The 19184-nt window shown below is 45.8% G+C and overlaps 1 protein-coding gene across 1 annotated transcript in view; it reads left to right on the top strand.

Moving 5' to 3' along the window:
* The first annotated feature begins 1896 nt into the window (after positions 1-1896).
* The window catches only part of LOC138480607 (collagen alpha-1(IX) chain-like), a 199179-nt gene continuing 181891 nt past the window's right edge, over positions 1897-19184 (top strand). The window contains exon 1 of the mRNA XM_069612310.1: positions 1897-2135. Coding sequence (XP_069468411.1) covers positions 1897-2135 — 239 coding nt within the window. The remainder of the gene's footprint in view (positions 2136-19184) is intronic.

Here is a 19184-nt window from a genome sequence, read left to right on the forward strand (position 1 = left end):
TGAAAAATAACACAAAAGCTAAACCAACTGAAGTGTTTGCACGAAATATAATAACCAATAAAATGGAGGTAAAGGTTTCAGGGGTTATACTTCAGGAATAAATCCAATGTGAAAACCCTTTATTTGTTTCAGCGATCGGTTGGGAGCCAAGTACAATTTCAGAAATAAAAAGAACACTTTTTCACAATGCAATAATGAACCAAATTAAGCCAGGCAATGATGTCAAATCGGTCCAGCTGAAAACAACCAATCGTGAAGGGGCTTAAAGGCACTAGGTCCGCAGTCACCCCCACACAATAGAGTGTGTACAAGTACACACAATCTGGAAATAGTTGTTTAAGAAGGCCCAAAGGCGATTAGAGCCCACAGTCACCTCCTTACAACTAAGCAGCAAAAGTAGAATACACAATAAATAACGTGAGTGCTCAAAGACGTGTAGCACGCTGTCACCCCCACGCAAACCGTGTATTTAAAGACACAGGGCCTCATTACAAGGTTGGCGGGAAGGCAAAAACTATGCCGTTATGGTAATACCGGCATCGTTTACCGCTCCGGTGTATTCTGACCCGGCAACCCGGTATTAGCGGCACCCTAAATAACAGTGCTGCTAATAGCGGCATGGGCGTGCACATGCGCCGCTTCGGGGAGCAAATACCGGCATGCCGGTAATAGGGGGACATCCCAACCCACGCGGACATGCATATACCGGCATCACGAAGCCGGTAATCACGGGCTGCACGATGCCGGCCATACAGGCATCGCGGACCACCCGCAAACAGCAATCAGGATACAAGGCAACTGCCACAGGTGCACACAATCCCCACAGGTGGAGTCAATGGAGGCTGAGCCAGTTTAAAATGAGAACACCCACACACCACACCATTTCCAACACCAAAATGCTACCACTAGCTGTTGCAATCATGGCGCTGGAGGACATGCCCATTCTGCTACAACTACAGCAACAACAACAACTACAGCAGCAACAACAGGCAGCACAGAGGAGACGCAGGAAGAGAAGGAGGGTGAGACAGGCCCACCAATTACCACCAGCACAGCCAGCAGTGCCTCGTAGGCAACCACCAATCCCTCGCACCAGACCCAGCCCTTTTAACCTAACCCCTGAGCAGATCCACACCCTATACCGGTTGGACCGTGACACCATCACCACCATAGTGGACATGATACAGAACGACATTGCCAGCCTCATAGAAATATGCACTGCCATCCTCCCACTACTAAAGGTGGTGTCTGTGCTACACTTCCTGGCCACAGGCACCTACCAACACACAATGGGCGAGCTGCATGGCATTCCACAGCCACTATTTTCACGCATGTTGAACCAAGTGCTGGATGCCCTCCTGAAGCACGCAAGCAGCCACATATCCCTACCACGGACTGCCCAGGAGATAGCTGACACCAAAGTAGGCTTCCATGCATTGGCAGGCATGCCCAATTTTGTTGGTGCCCTCGACTGCACCATGTGGAATAGGTAGTCTCCCATGCCACGGTGTACCACAATCGCAAGCAATACCACTCTATCAATGTGCAAATGGTATGTGACTCCAGCAAGATCTTCACACATTGCTGCGCCCGATTACAACAGCAAAAATGGGCCCACTCCCCCATCCCTAACCCCCCCAACAAACTCCCAGACCCCCCAACAAACTCCCAGACCCCCCCAACAAACTCCCAGACCCCCCCAACAAACTCCAAAACCCCCCCAACCAACACCAATACCCCAAATAGACTCCACAAGATGCACCCCTTGTCCCCCAACCTTGTGTCCCACTCCCATTGTACGCCCACACTACTTCCGGGACTTCTTCCTGTCCGGAGGCGGCATTTCAGTGTGCCTTGCACTCCTACATGTCTGGCGCACTGGGCTGGTGGGGACAGATGAAGCTGGTGTGGACAGATGAAGCTGGTGTGGAGGTAGTAGGTGAGTCGCTGGCAGGTTCCACACCCTCTGCAAGCTGTAGCCGCTGCATATGGAGCAGCATTGAAGTCAGCACCTGTGTCACCGCCCCCAGGCAGTCCGTCATTAGCCGAGCCGATGCATTAACAGCGGCTGTGTTGGCTTCGATGGCCGCTGTGGTCCCCGCAATACCCCACTTGGTTTCCTCCCCGTCCGCCATGTACTGGCGGAGTAGGTCTAACATGGCCTCCTGTTGGGCCTCCACCATGGACAATCGTGTCTCCAGGGTTTTGGAGGGGGCAGAGTGGTGTGTTGTGCAGTCACGTGGATGGCATTTTCGGGACTGTACTCCTCAGAGGTGGGTAGGTCACAGTCACGGAGGCAGGGATCAGCTTCACTGCAGGTGAGTGACTGCAGGTGTTGGGGCGAGGGGGTGGGCACGGGGCTCGGGGTAGCCGGGCATGACATCTCGGTGTCTCCATCAGGCTCCACACTGGCATCAAGTTCTTCCCCAGTGGAGGCGGGTGCTTCCAGGGACTCCCCATGGACAGGTGTGGGTGTGGCCTGCTGGGTCAGTAGTGTGTCAGGCACACTGGCAGCAGGTGTTGCTGGCTGTGTCCCAGCTCGCACAGGCACACTGGCAGTGGCTGTGGCCTGCTTGCCTCCAGTGGAGGTGGTGGTGGTTGTCCTCTTCTTAGGGTGTGAGGTGGATGCCCTTGCAGTGGTATCCTGGGTTGCTTCTTCCTCATCGGTGCCTGGGGGGGTAGAAGAGATGCAGGGCATCAGTGATGGTGTGACATGGCAGAGGCCTGAGATGGTGCTGTTCATTATTCATTTGATCATGCATTCATGTCTTACAGGTGTGTCACGCAGGGTATTCAGAGGGGCATGTTAGCATTCACTGCATGGCAGGTGGCATGTCATTGATTTGGGGTTTGTGTGATGTATCACATGGGCAATCTCCAGGTGTGTTGGCTGTGTGTTGGTTATGGGATTGACACTCAGCATGCATTTCAGTGTGGCAGCGTTTGGCCCGCCATCTGGACTTGGATATGGTCATGTGGCTGTTGGGACATGCATTGCCTTACCTAGACTCTCTACCACTTCACTTGTGCTACGTCATGGTCTCCCCTACAGGGATCTGCAGGGTCACTCACCTCCTTCCGCGGTTCATGCCGCACCCATCTCCATCGCGCATAATCCCTCGATGGAATCAGGACTGATGAATCTGCTAGGCCTCTCCTCCCAGGGCATCAATTTGGCAGGGGGGTGGGCACCCCCGCCTGTGGACATGGCCTCCCTCCGATTGCTGGCCATGATATTGCGTACCCTCAACCAGAGGTCATCCCATCGCTTCCTGCAGTCCTTCACACTGCGTGGGGTGGTACCTACGGCTGATACCTCGCGGGCTACCTCCTGCCAGATTTACCTCTTTTGTTGCTGCACCTCCCGCTTCTTGTCGTGGGATTGGATTATGTCTGCATGTGCAGCTAGAGTGTCCGCTAACATGGTCAGCTCTGCGTCTGAGTAATGCTGTTTCCGCAACCGGGAGGTGGTCTTCCTGGTAGCCTTTGACATTCTCTATAGTTTTCCACTGTGCTCTCCAGTTATCGACTGGTGGTTCAGGAGGATTGCAATGGATTGTATTTTTAAAGATGTCCGCCGGCCCATTTCCCGTTCCTGCGCGATGACGTTATTTCCGGGTCCGGTTTTGCGAACCTGGTATTAGCATGGTGGTATTACGGGGCCGGTATTTAGGGGTTACTCCTAGGCGGTGCCGGTATCGGCGGACCCCGTGATGCCGCTATTGGGGGGTTGGAGGGCCTTTAGCGGCATGCCGGTATTTCTATTACCGGCATGGGGGTTTGCGCGTGCTTGCACACTCATAATCACCCGCTATTAGCGGGTTCATACGAGCACGGACCCGCTCTTACCCGCATGCCGGTAATGAACCAGTTTTTACGGGGCTACTCGTAATGAAGCCCACAGACTTCTGTGACCTCAGCATTTTACACAGGTCACGCACAGGGCTCAAAGGCACTAAGGCCCGCAGTCACCCTAGTGCGTATAAAGTTGCTAAGGGCTGTGTTGTGGCAGGATGGACACGTCAAACTGACGCGATTCGATCAGTTCACAAGTGTCAGCCAAAGTCAGCCAAAAAAGGATTGTTTGAAGTCCTGACACTAGTTCCAGTTCCGCCTTGAAAAGGTTGATGAGGATTAAGCCTTCAACAAAAGTGTACGTGAACAGAAGTCACTTATTTTCGATTTTAGGCTGATGGAGCAATAAAACTAAACCTGTTGACTGCTCCATTTAGAAAAATGCCGAAATAGCAGAGTGAGGACACAGCAGGATTCATAATAGAAGGCGGGTCCAACAAGCTCGCTGGTTGTTGTGCAGTCAGTAAAACAAATGACTTAGGACAAGTAATCAGGTCAGCAGCTCAATAGAAAAGTTAGTGTGCCAGTAAGAGTGAGATAGAACTCTGGGGGGTCAGGGAGCAAAAAAGGTCTTACCCGCCATTGCCACCACTCCACAAACACCAAACACACTGCACTGCAAACCGTGCTGCACTCCGCATATGCGCAGTGTGTAAGAAGGCTGAGGCTCCCAACTGTAGAGATAGAAAGAGGACTGTACTAAGTTCGATGATCCAAGCAAACACGCAGAGGCTAACGAAACAGGTCCTTCTCCACAGGCTCCACCAAACACACTGCACTGCACACCATGCTGCGCTCCGTGCATGCACGCTGTGTAAGAAAGCTGAGGCTCCCAACTGTAGAGATAGAAAGAGAACTGTACTGAGGTCGATGATCCAAGCAAAGACGGAGAGGCTATTGAAACAGGTCCTTCTCTACAAACTCCACCAAACACACTGCACACCGCGCTGCACTACGTACATGCGCGGTGTGAAAGAAGGCTGAGGCTCCCAACTGTAGAGATGGAAAGAGGATTGTACTGAAGTTGATGATCCAAGCAAAGGCGGAGAGGTTAACGAAACAGGTCCTTCTCCACAGGCTCCACCAAACACACTGCACTGAACACCGCAGATTGCTTTATTGCACCTGAAAGGGTGAACACTGTGAACTCCTCTGATACTATGAGGGAGGACATCCAGGAGATTCCGGCTGATGGTTTAATTGGCACCCAGGCATGTATTGTGATTGATGACAATATCGTCCCATTTGACATCATGGTTGACTTGTCGGTCATAAGCAAGCTTCCTGCAAGGCCATGACAGACGATATATGGTGATCAATGTAAAGTTCTGAGTTTCTTCCAGCTCTGACTTTCTTTTCAGCTCCCCTTCCCCAAGTTCAAGAAAATTCCACCAACAATATCAAGATTATCTTTCTCAAGTTCAATATAACACAGTTCCACACAATCTGTGAGGTTCCCTTCTCCAAGGTTAAAGCACCACAGTTATAAAAGAAAAGGGTCTTGAGGCTCCGGCCTCAAGACAGTATCAGCAGTTTGTCAGGTCTCAAGGTTCCTTTCCCCAAGACTTCAATGTAGCACCTAATATTTCTTTCAGTCTTTCAGAGTTCAACACAACTCTAGGTCAACCAGACCCTTCTCCTGGATTGCATCGCTTCTCCTTGGTTTTTGTTTGTTTCACGATATACAGTTTCATGAGGGTAAACAGTTCATAATACTTCTCTTCACTGTTAACTCCCAACAAGAGCACCATCTGGTTGTCATCCTTTTCACCAACTTATTTTTACCTGCTCAATAATGTCTTTTGCTTTCACAATTTGGGGCTCACTGGTCTATGCCCAGTTGTCAGTCCATACGGTCCACCCATCACAGGTCGCGCAACCAGGAACCCTAGGCTCTTAAGACAACACAGGTTCTTCTGCACCTGCCCCTGTGTACAGATTCACCTTCACTTAGTTTCTCCTTATCAGCGTCTTGGGTTTGTGATCAAATGTAACCTCTCTTGGCTTCTCCTGGTTAGCTTCTTGGCTTGGCCATAATGTGTTACACCTCTTGCCAGTCTCTGGCCTTGCCGCACTGTATGCATGTAAAAGGTTCACTTAATGGTGGTCTTTTTCATGCCCCACCTTGCTGTTGCACTCTTTCACACTTGCACTCTTTTCCGTAGGTTGCTTTCACATGGGCACTTTCCCTTTTGACTTTCATCAGCTACTAATGTTGCCCATAAAGTTTTAGTCAGTTTGATAATCAATGTTATTTGTGTCCAATTTTCATACAGTTCGGTTATCAATGTACTTAACTTCAGCTTTTCATTCAATTCGATATTTAATATACGTAGTTTCAGATTTTCATTCAGTTCAAAATGCAATATCCTTAGTTTCCGATTTTCATTCAGTTTGGTATTCAGTATACTTAAATCAGCTTGTTTCGACTTTTCATTCATACGGCACTTCAAGGCTTATGTGCATCCCGCTTCAATAGGGAAAGGGGGATATCATGTATCATCTGTAGGCACCTCACTCCCAATCCCCAAGGACTCTCTACCCAGGTGATCCTCCCTCGCTTCTCCAACCCCAGGGTCTGGATTCAAAAGTGATGGTCTTTCCCTGCCCACCTGAGAAGAGGATCCAAGGGAGTAGGAGTGAGGATAACCTCAGGTTCTTCACAAAGCACAGGTCGGTCTTTAAGCTGTCAGGTTTCCTTCTCCTATTCAGGCTATTTTCCCTTATTCAAGTTTCCTTCTCATTATTTCTCTTTATTAATCCTTTTTTAGATTAGCCTTATTTGGGTGGGAAGTTTTCTATTGTAGTTGGTTTGGCCTTAACTTGCTGATTCAGAATCCTGGTTCTGACCCAAGGCAAAATGGAGTCTCACAGTGACAGCTCTGATTGGTTAGAAGACACTGCAGAACAACAATGAACATTCTAAACTGTCACTCTGTGCCTTTCATCATCTAAACCCCAGCTGAGAGGACGAGTTTAGTGGCTGCTCCTGCTTTAGACTTGGGCCTGGTGGATTTTATCCTTCAGGCGTTAGCAGTTGAGCGGCTACTTTCTTGGGGGTTTCTGGAGAAGCTATCAGTTGTCAGGAATTCGTTTTTGAAGACAGGAAACTCTGAAGATCCTTATGAATTCGCTCTGGAGATAAGTGACTTTGTTTGTACTGCAGCTCTGTTCATCTTAATGACATTTCCTTGAAAATTCGTAAAAAGTTATCTTTGTACTTGTACTATTGAACTTCCTGAGTGCGCTTGAACTCTATTTGAAAATACGCGTACTACTTGTAATCTGAAAATATCGTTGAACCTTTGCGCGTGCGAGTGTATTCAACTGCGCGTGTGTTTGCCAGCGCGTGTGCTCCTTAGCGCGAGAATCTGTTTGTCGCGTGAGAATTCAAGAGCGCGTGTGTTTGCCAGCGCGTGTGCTCCTTAGCATGAGAATCTGTTCGTCGCGTGAGAATTCAAGAGCGCGTGTGTTTTCCAGCGCGGGTGCTCCTTAGCGCGAGAATCTGTTCGTCGCGTGAGAACTCAAGAGTGCGTTTGTTTTCCAGCGCGGGTGCTCCTAGCGTGAGATTCATTTGTCGCGCGAGAACTTTAAATCGTGTGTGTTTCCAGCGCGTGTGCTTCCGGACGCGAAAATCTAATTGCCGCGTGAGAACTTTATAGCGCGTGTGATTTCAAACGCGTGTGCTTCTGTACTAGAACTCAATTGCGCGTGTGGTTTCTTGCGCGTGTCTTTTTAAACGCGTGTATTCAATCGCGAGTGAACTCATTGCGCGTGGATTATAAGGCGCGTGTGAATAGGCGCGGAAGTTCATCAACACGGAAATTTTTTAGCGCGTGTGTTTTTTCTGCGTGTGTTCTCGTTTGCGCGTGAATTCTACTTTACGTGGTTAGGCTTGCGCGTGTGTTTTCTGCGCGTGGATTTTGCTTTCCGTGCGCGTGTTCTTCAACGCAGGAAGTTTTCAACGTGAACTTCATCTGTATGGAAATAACCCGCGTGTGAGTTTAACACGTGTTTCTTCAAGAATTCACAAACTCAATGGAATTGTAAATAGTTTGAAAGAAAAGGAAAGAATAAATAAAGACAATTTAACTGGACATCTAGTGCATTTTGGAAAAGAGACAATGAACTAAACTTTCCAGAGTTGCCCAAAGTAAGAAGTTGCTGTGAATTTCAAGAGTCTCAAGTAAGAGAGATTTTCAGCTTCTTTACAAGCTTCTCTAAGAAATTTCAAGAGAAGAGCCAGGTATGATTCTTAATTATTAGTGAAGGATTTAAAGTCTTTCCCATTCCTAAGGTTAAGTAAGTAAATAAAGGAATTGTATCTGCTTTTCTTATATCCTCTGCAGGTTCAGCTCTGGTTAGCCTTGACGCAGTCTGCCTGGTGTTGTTTTGTTATCCACTTCCCCCTTTCCCTTTGGGGTGTAGTTTACAGAGCTGAATTGAAATCTAGTTCTGGGAATTACATTTCAGGGGGATCGTTGGGGGTTCAGCAGCTTCCGCGGACACAGGACCTCTCAGCCTGACAGAATGAAAGGCCAATAATTTAGTCCGCCCGAGCTGTCATGAACCCCGACGAATCCATGGAGATGTTAGGATCTTTGATCAGGGAGTCACGGGAGGAGTTGAAAATATCTCAGGATGAAAATGCCTTACTTAGTCAAAAGGTGGATGACTTGAGTGTTCAAGTAACACAAATTCAACAGAGGGGAGAAAGGAGAGAGGATGAGGTTTCAGTGGGCGCTGGTTCTCCACCTGAGTTAGAAAGGGAAGGTGAAGATCATTTACCACAAATACAACGGGCGCCTCCAGTGGCAGAAGGGGTGAGGAGTTTAATTATGCCAGTTCCTTTGGCGCCTCCAGAACGTTATCATGGGGATCCCAAGAGGTTTAGGGTGTTTTTGACACAATGTGAATTACATTTTATGAGTAGACCAGAATTATTTCCCTCGGATGCATCTAAGATAACTTTTATGTTGTCCTATCTTTCTGGGGAGGCATCTGCTTGGGCTGGGTTGCTGGTGAGTCAAAAGAGTACGGTTTTAGGAAATTACACCAGTTTTTTAGAGATATTCCGAAAGATGTTTGATAGAAGACAGTTATCTCTGGAAGTGGATGGTGAACTTTTAGAACTAAAACAAGGTAATAGAGACTTGATTGCTTATATAACACAATTTAAGTCCCTTGTGTTAGAAAGCAAGTGGCCCGAGGTTAAACAGGCCTCGTTGTTTTATAGGGGCCTTAGAGATGAGTTAAAGGATGCATTGTCTGGAGTAGTTGAACGCCCTTCTACTTGTGAAGGTCTGATTGATTTGGTTATTCAATTGGACTTTCGTTTGAGTGAAAGGAAGTCAGAGAGGCTTCATTGTCAGAGTGACATAAAGTCTCTAGTTAGATTGGATAGACCTAAGGTAGAGAGTAGATCCAAAGGGAATAATCCATCTCCCAGGGTCCGAGGCCCTTTAACAGTGGAAGAAAAGGCTAGGAGGAGAGATAACAATCTGTGTTTATATTGTGGAAGAGGTGGGCACTTTTTAGGGAACTGTCCTTACACTCCCAAGAAGACTTCTACCTCAGCGGTCAAGGTGCAACAGATCGCCAATACGGTGCAGACGGCGGTTCCCCATATAACCGTAAATGTATCCTTGTTCTTTGAATTGGAGTGTAAGGGAAATGGTCCTGTAATGCTTGACTCTGGTGCCACCGGGAATTTCATGGATTGGGGTCTGGCAAAATCTTTGGGAATTCCAATTATTCAGAAGGAGGTTGTAGAGCAGGCTAGGGCTGTTGATGGTACATATCTATCTTCTGGTCCTATTACTCACAGGACTGGTTCTTTAACTTTGGAGTTATCAGGAGGTCACAGAGAGATAATTTCGTTTGAGTTAATTGATGCTCCTTTGTTGAAGATTATTTTGGGTATGCCTTGGCTTACTCTCCATAATCCTCTGATTGATTGGAGTGCTAGGACAATTGACATGCAGTCAGATATTTGTAAAGAGAATTGCTTTTCAGGAAGTCTCTTAGAGGAAGATGTCAAACAAAGTAATTCAGTGTCTAGTTTTCTGGCTGAGACTGGAATTGGATGTCATGATGTGGGAGCTGTAGTGGGTCAACTTCCCCAGTGTTACAAAGATTTTTGGGACGTATTTGATGAGAAAGTGGCAGGAGAATTACCACCCCATAGGCCCTTTGATTGTAAAATTGAGCTGCAGCCAGGAACAATTTTGCCTAGTAGTAGGGTATATGCTCTTACAGAGAAAGAGAATGATTATTTAAAAGAATATTTGTCGGAAAACTTGGCCAAAGGGTTTATTCGTCATTCTAAGTCACCAGCTGCCTCTCCTTTATTTTTTGTACCAAAACCGGATGGAACGCTTCGAACTTGCATAGATTATCGAGCAGTTAACAAAGTCACGGTTAAGAACCGGTATCCTCTTCCTCTCATCTCGGAAATGCTTAATCAAATACAAGGAGCAAATATTTTCTCTAAATTAGATTTGAGAGGAGCTTACCATCTTGTGCGTGTGCAGGAAGGGGACGAATGGAAGACAGCGTTTAAGACCAGGTTTGGGCTGTTTGAATATCAAGTTATGCCATTCGGCTTATGTAATGCTCCAGCGGCTTTCCAATTTTTCATTGATGAGGTTTTTAGAGAATACCTAGATATTTTTGTTGTTGTGTATATCGATGATATTTTGATTTTCTCTTCTGACCTGGATCAACATCAGAAACATGTGCGCTTAGTCTTACAAAAGCTGCGAGAAAACCATTTGTTTGCCAAATTGGAAAAAAGTCAATTCCATACAGATTCTCTGGAGTTTTTAGGTTTTATAATTTCACCTAAGGGTTTTTTAGAAATGAATCCTAAAAAAGTGCAAGTAGTTCTTGAATGGCCTCTCCTACTAAGGTTAAGGAAATACAAAGTTTCTTCGGGTTTGCCAATTTTTGTAGGAGATTTATCGAAGGTTTTTCTCGGCTGGTTGCTCCTATAACGAGACTTTTGAAAAAAGGAGTGAAATTTGACTGGGACTTTGAAGCAGAAAAAGCTTTTCTAGAGTTAAAACAAAGATTTACTTCTAGTCCAATTCTAATTCATCCTGATCTCTCTAAACCTTTTTTTGTGGAGGCGGACGCTTCTAATTTAGCGTTGGGGGCGGTGCTTTCTCAAAGGAATGAAAATACTGGTCAACTACATCCAGTTGCATTCTTTTCTAGGAAGTTTTCTGCCGCTGAAGTGAACTACACAATTGCAGATCGTGAACTATTAGCAATAAAGTCCGCTTTTGAAGAATGGAGAAATTTTCTGAAAGGGGCAAGACATACGGTAACGGTCCTTACTGATCACCGAAATTTATTGTTTTTAAAATCTGCAAGAACTTTGTCTCCACGACAACTTCGTTGGTCCTTATTCTTTGCCGATTATGATTTCATTGTGACTTTTAAATCCGGAAGTCAGAACAAAAAAGCTGATGCCTTATCCCGCCAATTTCCTGGTAGTGAGGAGAGAGAGATTCTGGAACCAGAACCTATAATTGCTCCAGAACGTTTTTTGTTAGCTGGAACCATTAAAGAAATGGATTTTTTGAATGAAGTTCGCCAGAATATGTCCTTGCAGAAGATGGAGGAATGGGTGAGACTGGATCCAGCCAGAAGTTTGAAAGATGATCTTCCTTTTTTTGATAACAAGCTTTATGTACCTACTGAAGAGTTAAGAGAAAAGGTTTTGAGAAATTGTCATGAATCCATTTTATCAGGACATCCTGGTTTCAGAAAAACTCTGGAACTGGTTCGAAGGAATTTTTGGTGGGAAAAAATTCGCCAAGACACATTGAACTTTGTTAAAACTTGTGTAGTCTGTGCACAAGCAAAAAGTCAAGTTGGGAAGCCGCATGGTTTATTGGAGCCGTTACCTGTTCCTCCTCGTCCTTGGCACACTATTTCTATGGGTTTCATTGTTGATCTCCCTCAAGATAAGGGTTGTACTACCATTCTTGTTGTGGTGGATCTTCTTACTAAAGAAGCACATTTTTTACCAATGGAGGGAGAGGTTACCACGGAAAAACTGGCTCATAGTTTTTTGCAAGGTGTAGTTCGACTACATGGATTCCCAAGTCAAGTTATCTCTGATAGGGGTTCTCAATTTATTTCAAAATTCTGGAGGGCCTTCTGTAAGAAACTTGGAGTGGAAGTTAGTTTGACTTCTGGGTATCATCCGGAGAGTAATGGACAAGTGGAGAGAGTAAATCAGGAATTGGAGAAGTTCTTAAGGTGTTATTTACAAGCTAGAGAGGAATGGGTGGATTTGGTATGGTTGGCAGAATTCTCTTACAACAATTGTGGTAAAGATGCTACTTCTATGTCCCCTTTCTTTTTGGGTCGTGGGTTTCATCCTCGCTTTCTGAGTTTTGAGGTGTTGGAGGATTCTGGGAATCCTAGAGTGGAAGATCGTTTGTTGGTAATGAAGAATAACTTGGATAGAGCAAAAAAGGTGCTGGGAGAAAACAAATTGAAATATAAAAGGTGTGCTGATTTGAGAAGGAAGGCTGGTCCTGAATATAAGGTGGGAGACTTAGTTTGGCTTTCTACCCGGTACCTAAAAATTAAGGGGAAGAATAAATTCAGTCCACGATTTGTAGGCCCATTCGAGGTAGAGAGAATCATCAACCCTGTGGCAGTACGATTGAAATTACCCAAGCAATTGAAGGTACATCCTACTTTCCATGTTAGCCTTTTAAAACCAGTTTGTTCAGGAACTAGATTTAGAACACCACCTTCCCCTGTGATTTTGGAGGATTCATTTGAGGACTTTGTGGTTAAACAAATTTTGGATTCCAGGAAAGTGAGGGGAAGGTTGCAGTATTTAATTGATTGGGAGGGATATGGACCTGAGGAACGATCATGGGAAGATTCAGTTGATGTACATGCCCCCCGTTTAGTTGCTAAGTTTCATGCTAAAAATCCACATAAGGTAGGCCCAGAGACTGGGCATTAGGAGGGGGGTACTGTCAGGTTTCCTTCCCCTATTCAGGCTATTTTCCCTTATTCAAGTTTCCTTCTCATTATTTCTCTTTATTAATCCTTTTTTAGATTAGCCTTATTTGGGTGGGAAGTTTTCTATTGTAGTTGGTTTGGCCTTAACTTGCTGATTCAGAATCCTGGTTCTGACCCAAGGCAAAATGGAGTCTCACAGTGACAGCTCTGATTGGTTAGAAGACACTGCAGAACAACAATGAACATTCTAAACTGTCACTCTGTGCCTTTCATCATCTAAAACCAGCTGAGAGGACGTGTTTAGTGGCTGCTCCTGCTTTAGACTTGGGCCTGGTGGATTTTATCCTTCAGGCGTTAGCAGTTGAGCGGCTACTTTCTTGGGGGTTTCTAGAGAAGCTATCAGTTGTCAGGAATTCGTTTTTGAAGACAGGAAACTCTGAAGATCCTTATGAATTCGCTCTGGAGATAAGTGACTTTGTTTGTACTGCAGCTCTGTTCATCTTAATGACATTGCCTTGAAAATTCGTAAAAAGTTATCTTTGTACTTGTACTATTGAACTTCCTGAGTGCGCTTGAACTCTATTTGAAAATACGCGTACTACTTGTAATCTGAAAATATCGTTGAACCTTTGCGCGTGCGAGTGTATTCAACTGCGCGTGTGTTTTCCAGCGCGGGTGCTCCTTAGCGCGAGAATCTGTTCGTCGCGTGAGAACTCAAGATCGCGTTTGTTTTCCAGCGCGGGTGCTCCTAGCGTGAGATTCATTTGTCGCGCGAGAACTTTAAATCGTGTGTGTTTCCAGCGTGTGTGCTTCCGGACGCAAAAATCTAATTGCCGCGTGAGAACTTTATAGCGCGTGTGATTTCAAGCGCGTGTGCTTCTGCACTAGAACTCAATTGCGCGTGTGGTTTCTTGCGCGTGTCTTTTTAAACGCGTGTATTCAATCGCGAGTGAACTCATTGCGCGTGGATTATAAGGCGCGTGTGAATAGGCGCGGAAGTTCATCAACACGGAAATTTTTTAGCGCGTGTGTTTTTTCTGCGCGTGTTCTCGTTTGCGCGTGAATTCTACTTTACGTGGTTAGGCTTGCGCGTGTGTTTTCTGCGCGTGTATTTTGCTTTCCGTGCGCGTGTTCTTCAACGCAGGAAGTTTTCAACGTGAACTTCATCTGTATGGAAATAACCCGCGTGTGAGTTTAACACGTGTTTCTTCAAGAATTCACAAACTCAATGGAATTGTAAATAGTTTGAAAGAAAAGGAAAGAATAAATAAAGACAATTTAACTGGACATCTAGTGCATTTTGGAAAAGAGACAATGAACTAAACTTTCCAGATTTGCCCAAAGTAAGAAGTTGCTGTGAATTTCAAGAGTCTCAAGTAAGAGAGATTTTCAGCTTCTTTACAAGCTTCTCTAAGAAATTTCAAGAGAAGAGCCAGGTATGATTCTTAATTATTTGTTAAGGATTTAAAGTCGTTCCCATTCCTAAGGTTAAGTAAGTAAATAAAGGAATTGTATCTGCTTTTCTTATATCCTCTGCAGGTTCAGCTCTGGTTAGCCTTGACGCAGTCTGCCTGGTGTTGTTTTGTTATCCACTTCCCCCTTTCCCTTTGGGGTGTAGTTTACAGAGCTGAATTGAAATCTAGTTCTGGGAATTACATTTCAGGGGGATCGTTGGGGGTTCAGCAGCTTCCGCGGACACAGGACCTCTCAGCCTGACATAAGCCCTGCGCAATCTCATGCATCAGGCGCTGAAAGGGCAGTTTACGGATGAGCAGCTTGGTGAATTTCTGGTAGTAGCAGATCTCCTGGAAGGCCACGGTGCCTGGCCAGTAGCGGTGGGGTTACTTGACACCGCTTGTGGCAGGGGCGCACTTGCAGGCAGCTTTGGAGGCCAGCCAGCTGCTTGCGCAGTGCCTTGCTCCCAGTGAACTTGCGGCCAGTCTACTTAGTATGGGCTATGGTGACGCTGTGAGACTTGCTTTCACTCTGATGATGTATGATGGTGTGCGCTGCAGAAAGAGAGTGGGTTGATGAAGACCGAACTCTGCTCCCATTGGCTAGGACAATAACAGGGAACCGGCTTCAAAAGCATGCCATGAGATACAGTGCCAGTGCTGTGCGCCTGTCCTCCACCCAGACAGCAAATTGATTGTTGTTTTGAACAGGGCAGGGCTGGTATTGCAGGCAGGAAGAAAGGGGTCACAGTTGCGACCCCTAGCAACCCCAAATTACGTGGCTGCTGCCAGCTCCCTAGGAAATTATGGGGATTCTGCAGCTTCTATTCCACCAGGATGGTGTCCAAGGCTGCCTCACTTTGTGATGTAATCAGGTATAGGAAGTTAGCCCTCTAGTTCTTTTTTAGAAATCTGTGGATAATTAACTATTAGCACCCTGGCTGGGGGAGCCAGCCAATCATATGACTAGGAACGCAGGCTTGAACTGCCGGTGTAAGCCCACGTTCCATGCTGCCTGTTGGCCGGCCCCCTCCAGCACCATATTTCCCCCACCCTCCGCCCCCTTATTTACCCCCTACTTACCTACTTACTTTATTTCGGCGGTAGGCGCCACTGTCAGCTCCGCTCCTTCCCCTTGCCTTGCGCAGGCTGCCATGGAAATGGAAGAGGGGCTCTGTACGGAGCGCCCCACTTTCCTTTCCATGGTGGCCATCTTGGAAAAGGATTTTCCTTCGCACAATGGGACGCTGCGTGTATCCTGTGGGATGCTGTGCTTTTCCTGTTGTATGAAGGAAAATCCTTTTTTTTAGCACCCCAGTTACTGCTTCGCTTGTGACGATAACTTGGGCTGCTTGGCCGTTATCCACCGCTCCAGCCATTGGAAGGGGGATTAACACCATATTGATAGTCGGAGGCTGGGGGTGAACTGTCCAGGCCTCACATTCATTCTCTGAGTCTTAGTGCTGGGAACCGGGCTAGTGGTTAAGGGTGATTCCCATAAGTACAATGAAAACAATACTGATTAGCAGCTGGCTTTCCAGAAATGCTCTGCCCCCACACACGGAGTAGTGGCCCCCTGTTGTTGAACCAACAGCATTGAACATCTTCTTTAAAGACCTAATGGTGAAGAGGCCTATAAACAGGGACCTGTTACCGAGTTCAGGCTGATCAAAGGCAGTGTAGAACCCCAGCCAAGGTTCGAAACCAACTGACCAGAAGTGCAGATACAATCTGCTCTCTTCACCTTTCTCACTATCTTGGCTTGAGAGAGGCCCGGTCTCCTGGAAATTAATGCTGAACTACTTTAAATCTTGGCACCACCACTCTCTCACACAAAACTATTAACCTCTCCTACACCTCCTCCCTCCCACAGATCGCCTAGGTTACTGCAAGACCTGACCAGTTAGACAGAAAAATACAATAGGCTCAGTCCCACAATGGTAAACGAGCTTTTTACAAACTTGTTATGATGCCTGTCCCTACAATACATGCCAGTGTTCTCAATGTAAAACTCTCTCCCTCTCTCTGTCTCTCTCTGTCTCTCCCTCTCTCACACACATACACACACATATACACACACACACAATCATACTCGTTCAAACTCGTGTGCCCATGAACACACTGCATCCAATTGGAAGCAGGATTCAGGAAGGCTAGCACAGGCGCCTGGTTGCATAAGTGATAACACACACGTGGCAGGGCCAGATCTGAACATGGTTGCCTAGAATCCAGGGACTTGAATTGAGTGGATCCTGCTTGGCGCCACTCAGCTCATTAAGGGGACTCCTGCACCAATATATTTGTATACTTTTAAACCAGGCTCAGAAACTGAGGCATTGGAGGGTTTCCGGGACACAAAGGATTTGCCCATTGGGGGTGGTGCCCCCTAATCCCTCCTGGCTCCGTCACAATACTCACACCATTATGCAGGCAATCACATAGGAGAGAGGACAGGGGGAAACAGGAACGCTGGTGTCAGGACAGCAAAATGCTGAACAGTGGTGATTTTACACAGTAAATAAAAAGGACCACCACTCATCATATCCATGTCTGTGTATTTATTGGGGGAAAATGTAACACAGGTCTTCAAAGTAACACTTTTTAACCTACGAACATTGCCTTTTTAACTACACAGCAAAATTACGTACAGGGATGCCTGAAATAAAAAAACATTCCTACTCTAAAATGAGCCAGAAACCAGCCTAAATCTACCCCAACAGCGTGTCATCCAATCAACCTCATTGTTACAGGTATGATTGTTTTTCCCTCTGTTTTCACGGCCGGGTCTGGAGCTTGATGGACTAATGCATCCACTACAGGAGGCCTGTGTTTGACCTCATGGTCTCAGGTTCAAATCCCAGCTGATCCACTCATCCTTCTAAGGTGGAGAAAATGAGTACCATTACGTTGGGTAACAATAGACAATTGTTATGTCAATAGCGCCAAGATACACCTCTTGGGGTGAACGTGCTCTCTACAAATACACCTGTTATGTTATGTTCCCCTGGGTGGGACAGAGGTAGTACAACTGCACACATTTAATCATCAAATTTAATCTATGCAGCATGGACGAAGTAAGACTTTTCTCTGAAGACAAAGTTAATATGCAGTTTGTTTATTTTATTAAAAAAAGGTAACTCCATTTTTTTCCTAAAACAATCAAATAAGATAGCAGTGTGTGTAGTCCATCCATTCCAGCTTCTCTATTTGTATCCTGGTACAATTCTAAATAAAGCACTACATTTGCATCCTGGGACATTCTAAATAAAGCACTACAAGTGCCAGACTACAGAACTCTGCACATACATAATGCTCTCTGGAAGTATGCATCTAAGGTTTGATGTGTTTCCATGTTTACAACAGCTTATTCTCACTTTGGGAAAAAAGAACACATTCCAAGCATCATCGGTATATTTAAATTTCAGATAAGTACTTTCCATTCCACACACAGCACTGTGAATGGCTCTTCAATGAGAAGCACTGCCCCAGAAAAAGAAAGCTATGATCCCATACAACAAAGCAGCCCTAAACCACCAGGAGTCACCCCTGGAACATTTGATGCTGCATGCCAACCTGTGCTATTTAAGGGTGAATTTGTCTATTCAAACCTTTTCCAATGTACGTCCATTATTCCTACACCCCCATTGGATTCCTTTGCCCATCTCCACCACCCGAGCAAGAGTAATTTGTAGTATCGTCTTCAAGCTAAAAGTAGCCAGGAAGATTCAAATGTACAGAAAATAGCCCAGTCCCCCACCCTGATTACGTAGCATACATGAGCATGTATTCCATGGATGGGGCTGGGAGAGGGAGGAGGGACCATAGGTAGTGTGAATGGAATGACAGGAATATTCATCCAATCAAAGTGTTCTTGACACTTTCATGCAAGGGTCAGGCAAAATCCTGATTGAGTGTATGCTCACCAGGAATATGATAGCAACGTGTACTGTGCTGTTTCCTTACATGAATCCGAAAACACACACTTCATAGGAATGTTTGGCCAAGTTGGCTTAGCCGATTTTAAACCAAAACTGTAAAATATATACATCGTTCTATTCCTGTCTGCTCAGACAGCACCAAGTATCCCCCCAATTCCATGTATTCTTGCATTGATCCGGCCCTTCATCTACAGGGTGTTCACAGGCAGCGCAAATATAACCAAGAGCACTGGGAATTCAGTGGGCACAATGGCCAGTACACCTGTGGATGAGGATAGATTAGGAGAACTCGAGATCAGATATTTCAAGAGTGTGCAAATGGTCTGCATCATCATTCCTATGAAGAGAGATGTAAGAAGTTAACTCTGTGTAGTCTGGAAGAGGGGAAGGAGAAGTAAATGCATTCAGGGTATAAATACCATGTATAAAATGGGTCAGCTGAGGTGTAGCATCAGGCTAATCGTTGTTGTATACGTGTAAGTGTATCTCTCTCTATGAGGTCCCAGTTGTCAAGTCCTGCAGAATCCGCTGGGCCCACAGACCCTCTTGGGGGGGGGTCCTGTCTACAACTGTCTATGGCATCAGTTGCATTCAAGGCTCCTTGGATGGAAAGGGGAAGTGGATAAAATAAAAAAGAGACAGATTTGCCTGGATTCTCTGCCTCTCCACTCCTGCTTCCTCTGGTTCAGACAGGAATCTGTAACACATGCATGATACACTTATATCCTTCCTTTATTTTCTCTTCACCTCGCACATTCCCTGCTCGTACCTGTGTGTCTCTGCTAATTACCTAGAGACTGTGATGCCAGATTTAGAGACTTGTTCTGGATAAACAAGAAATCATTCTGAAATAAGTATTTATATCTTCTCTAGTACTCGAGTATGTTATGTACAATACAAAACTACTCTTAGTATCAATTGTTCTTTTGAAACTGCAAATACA

Source organism: Ambystoma mexicanum, chromosome 5p (assembly GCF_040938575.1).
Source record: "Ambystoma mexicanum isolate Mex_15411 chromosome 5p, UKY_AmexF1_1, whole genome shotgun sequence".
NCBI classification, from domain to species: domain Eukaryota; kingdom Metazoa; phylum Chordata; class Amphibia; order Caudata; family Ambystomatidae; genus Ambystoma; species Ambystoma mexicanum.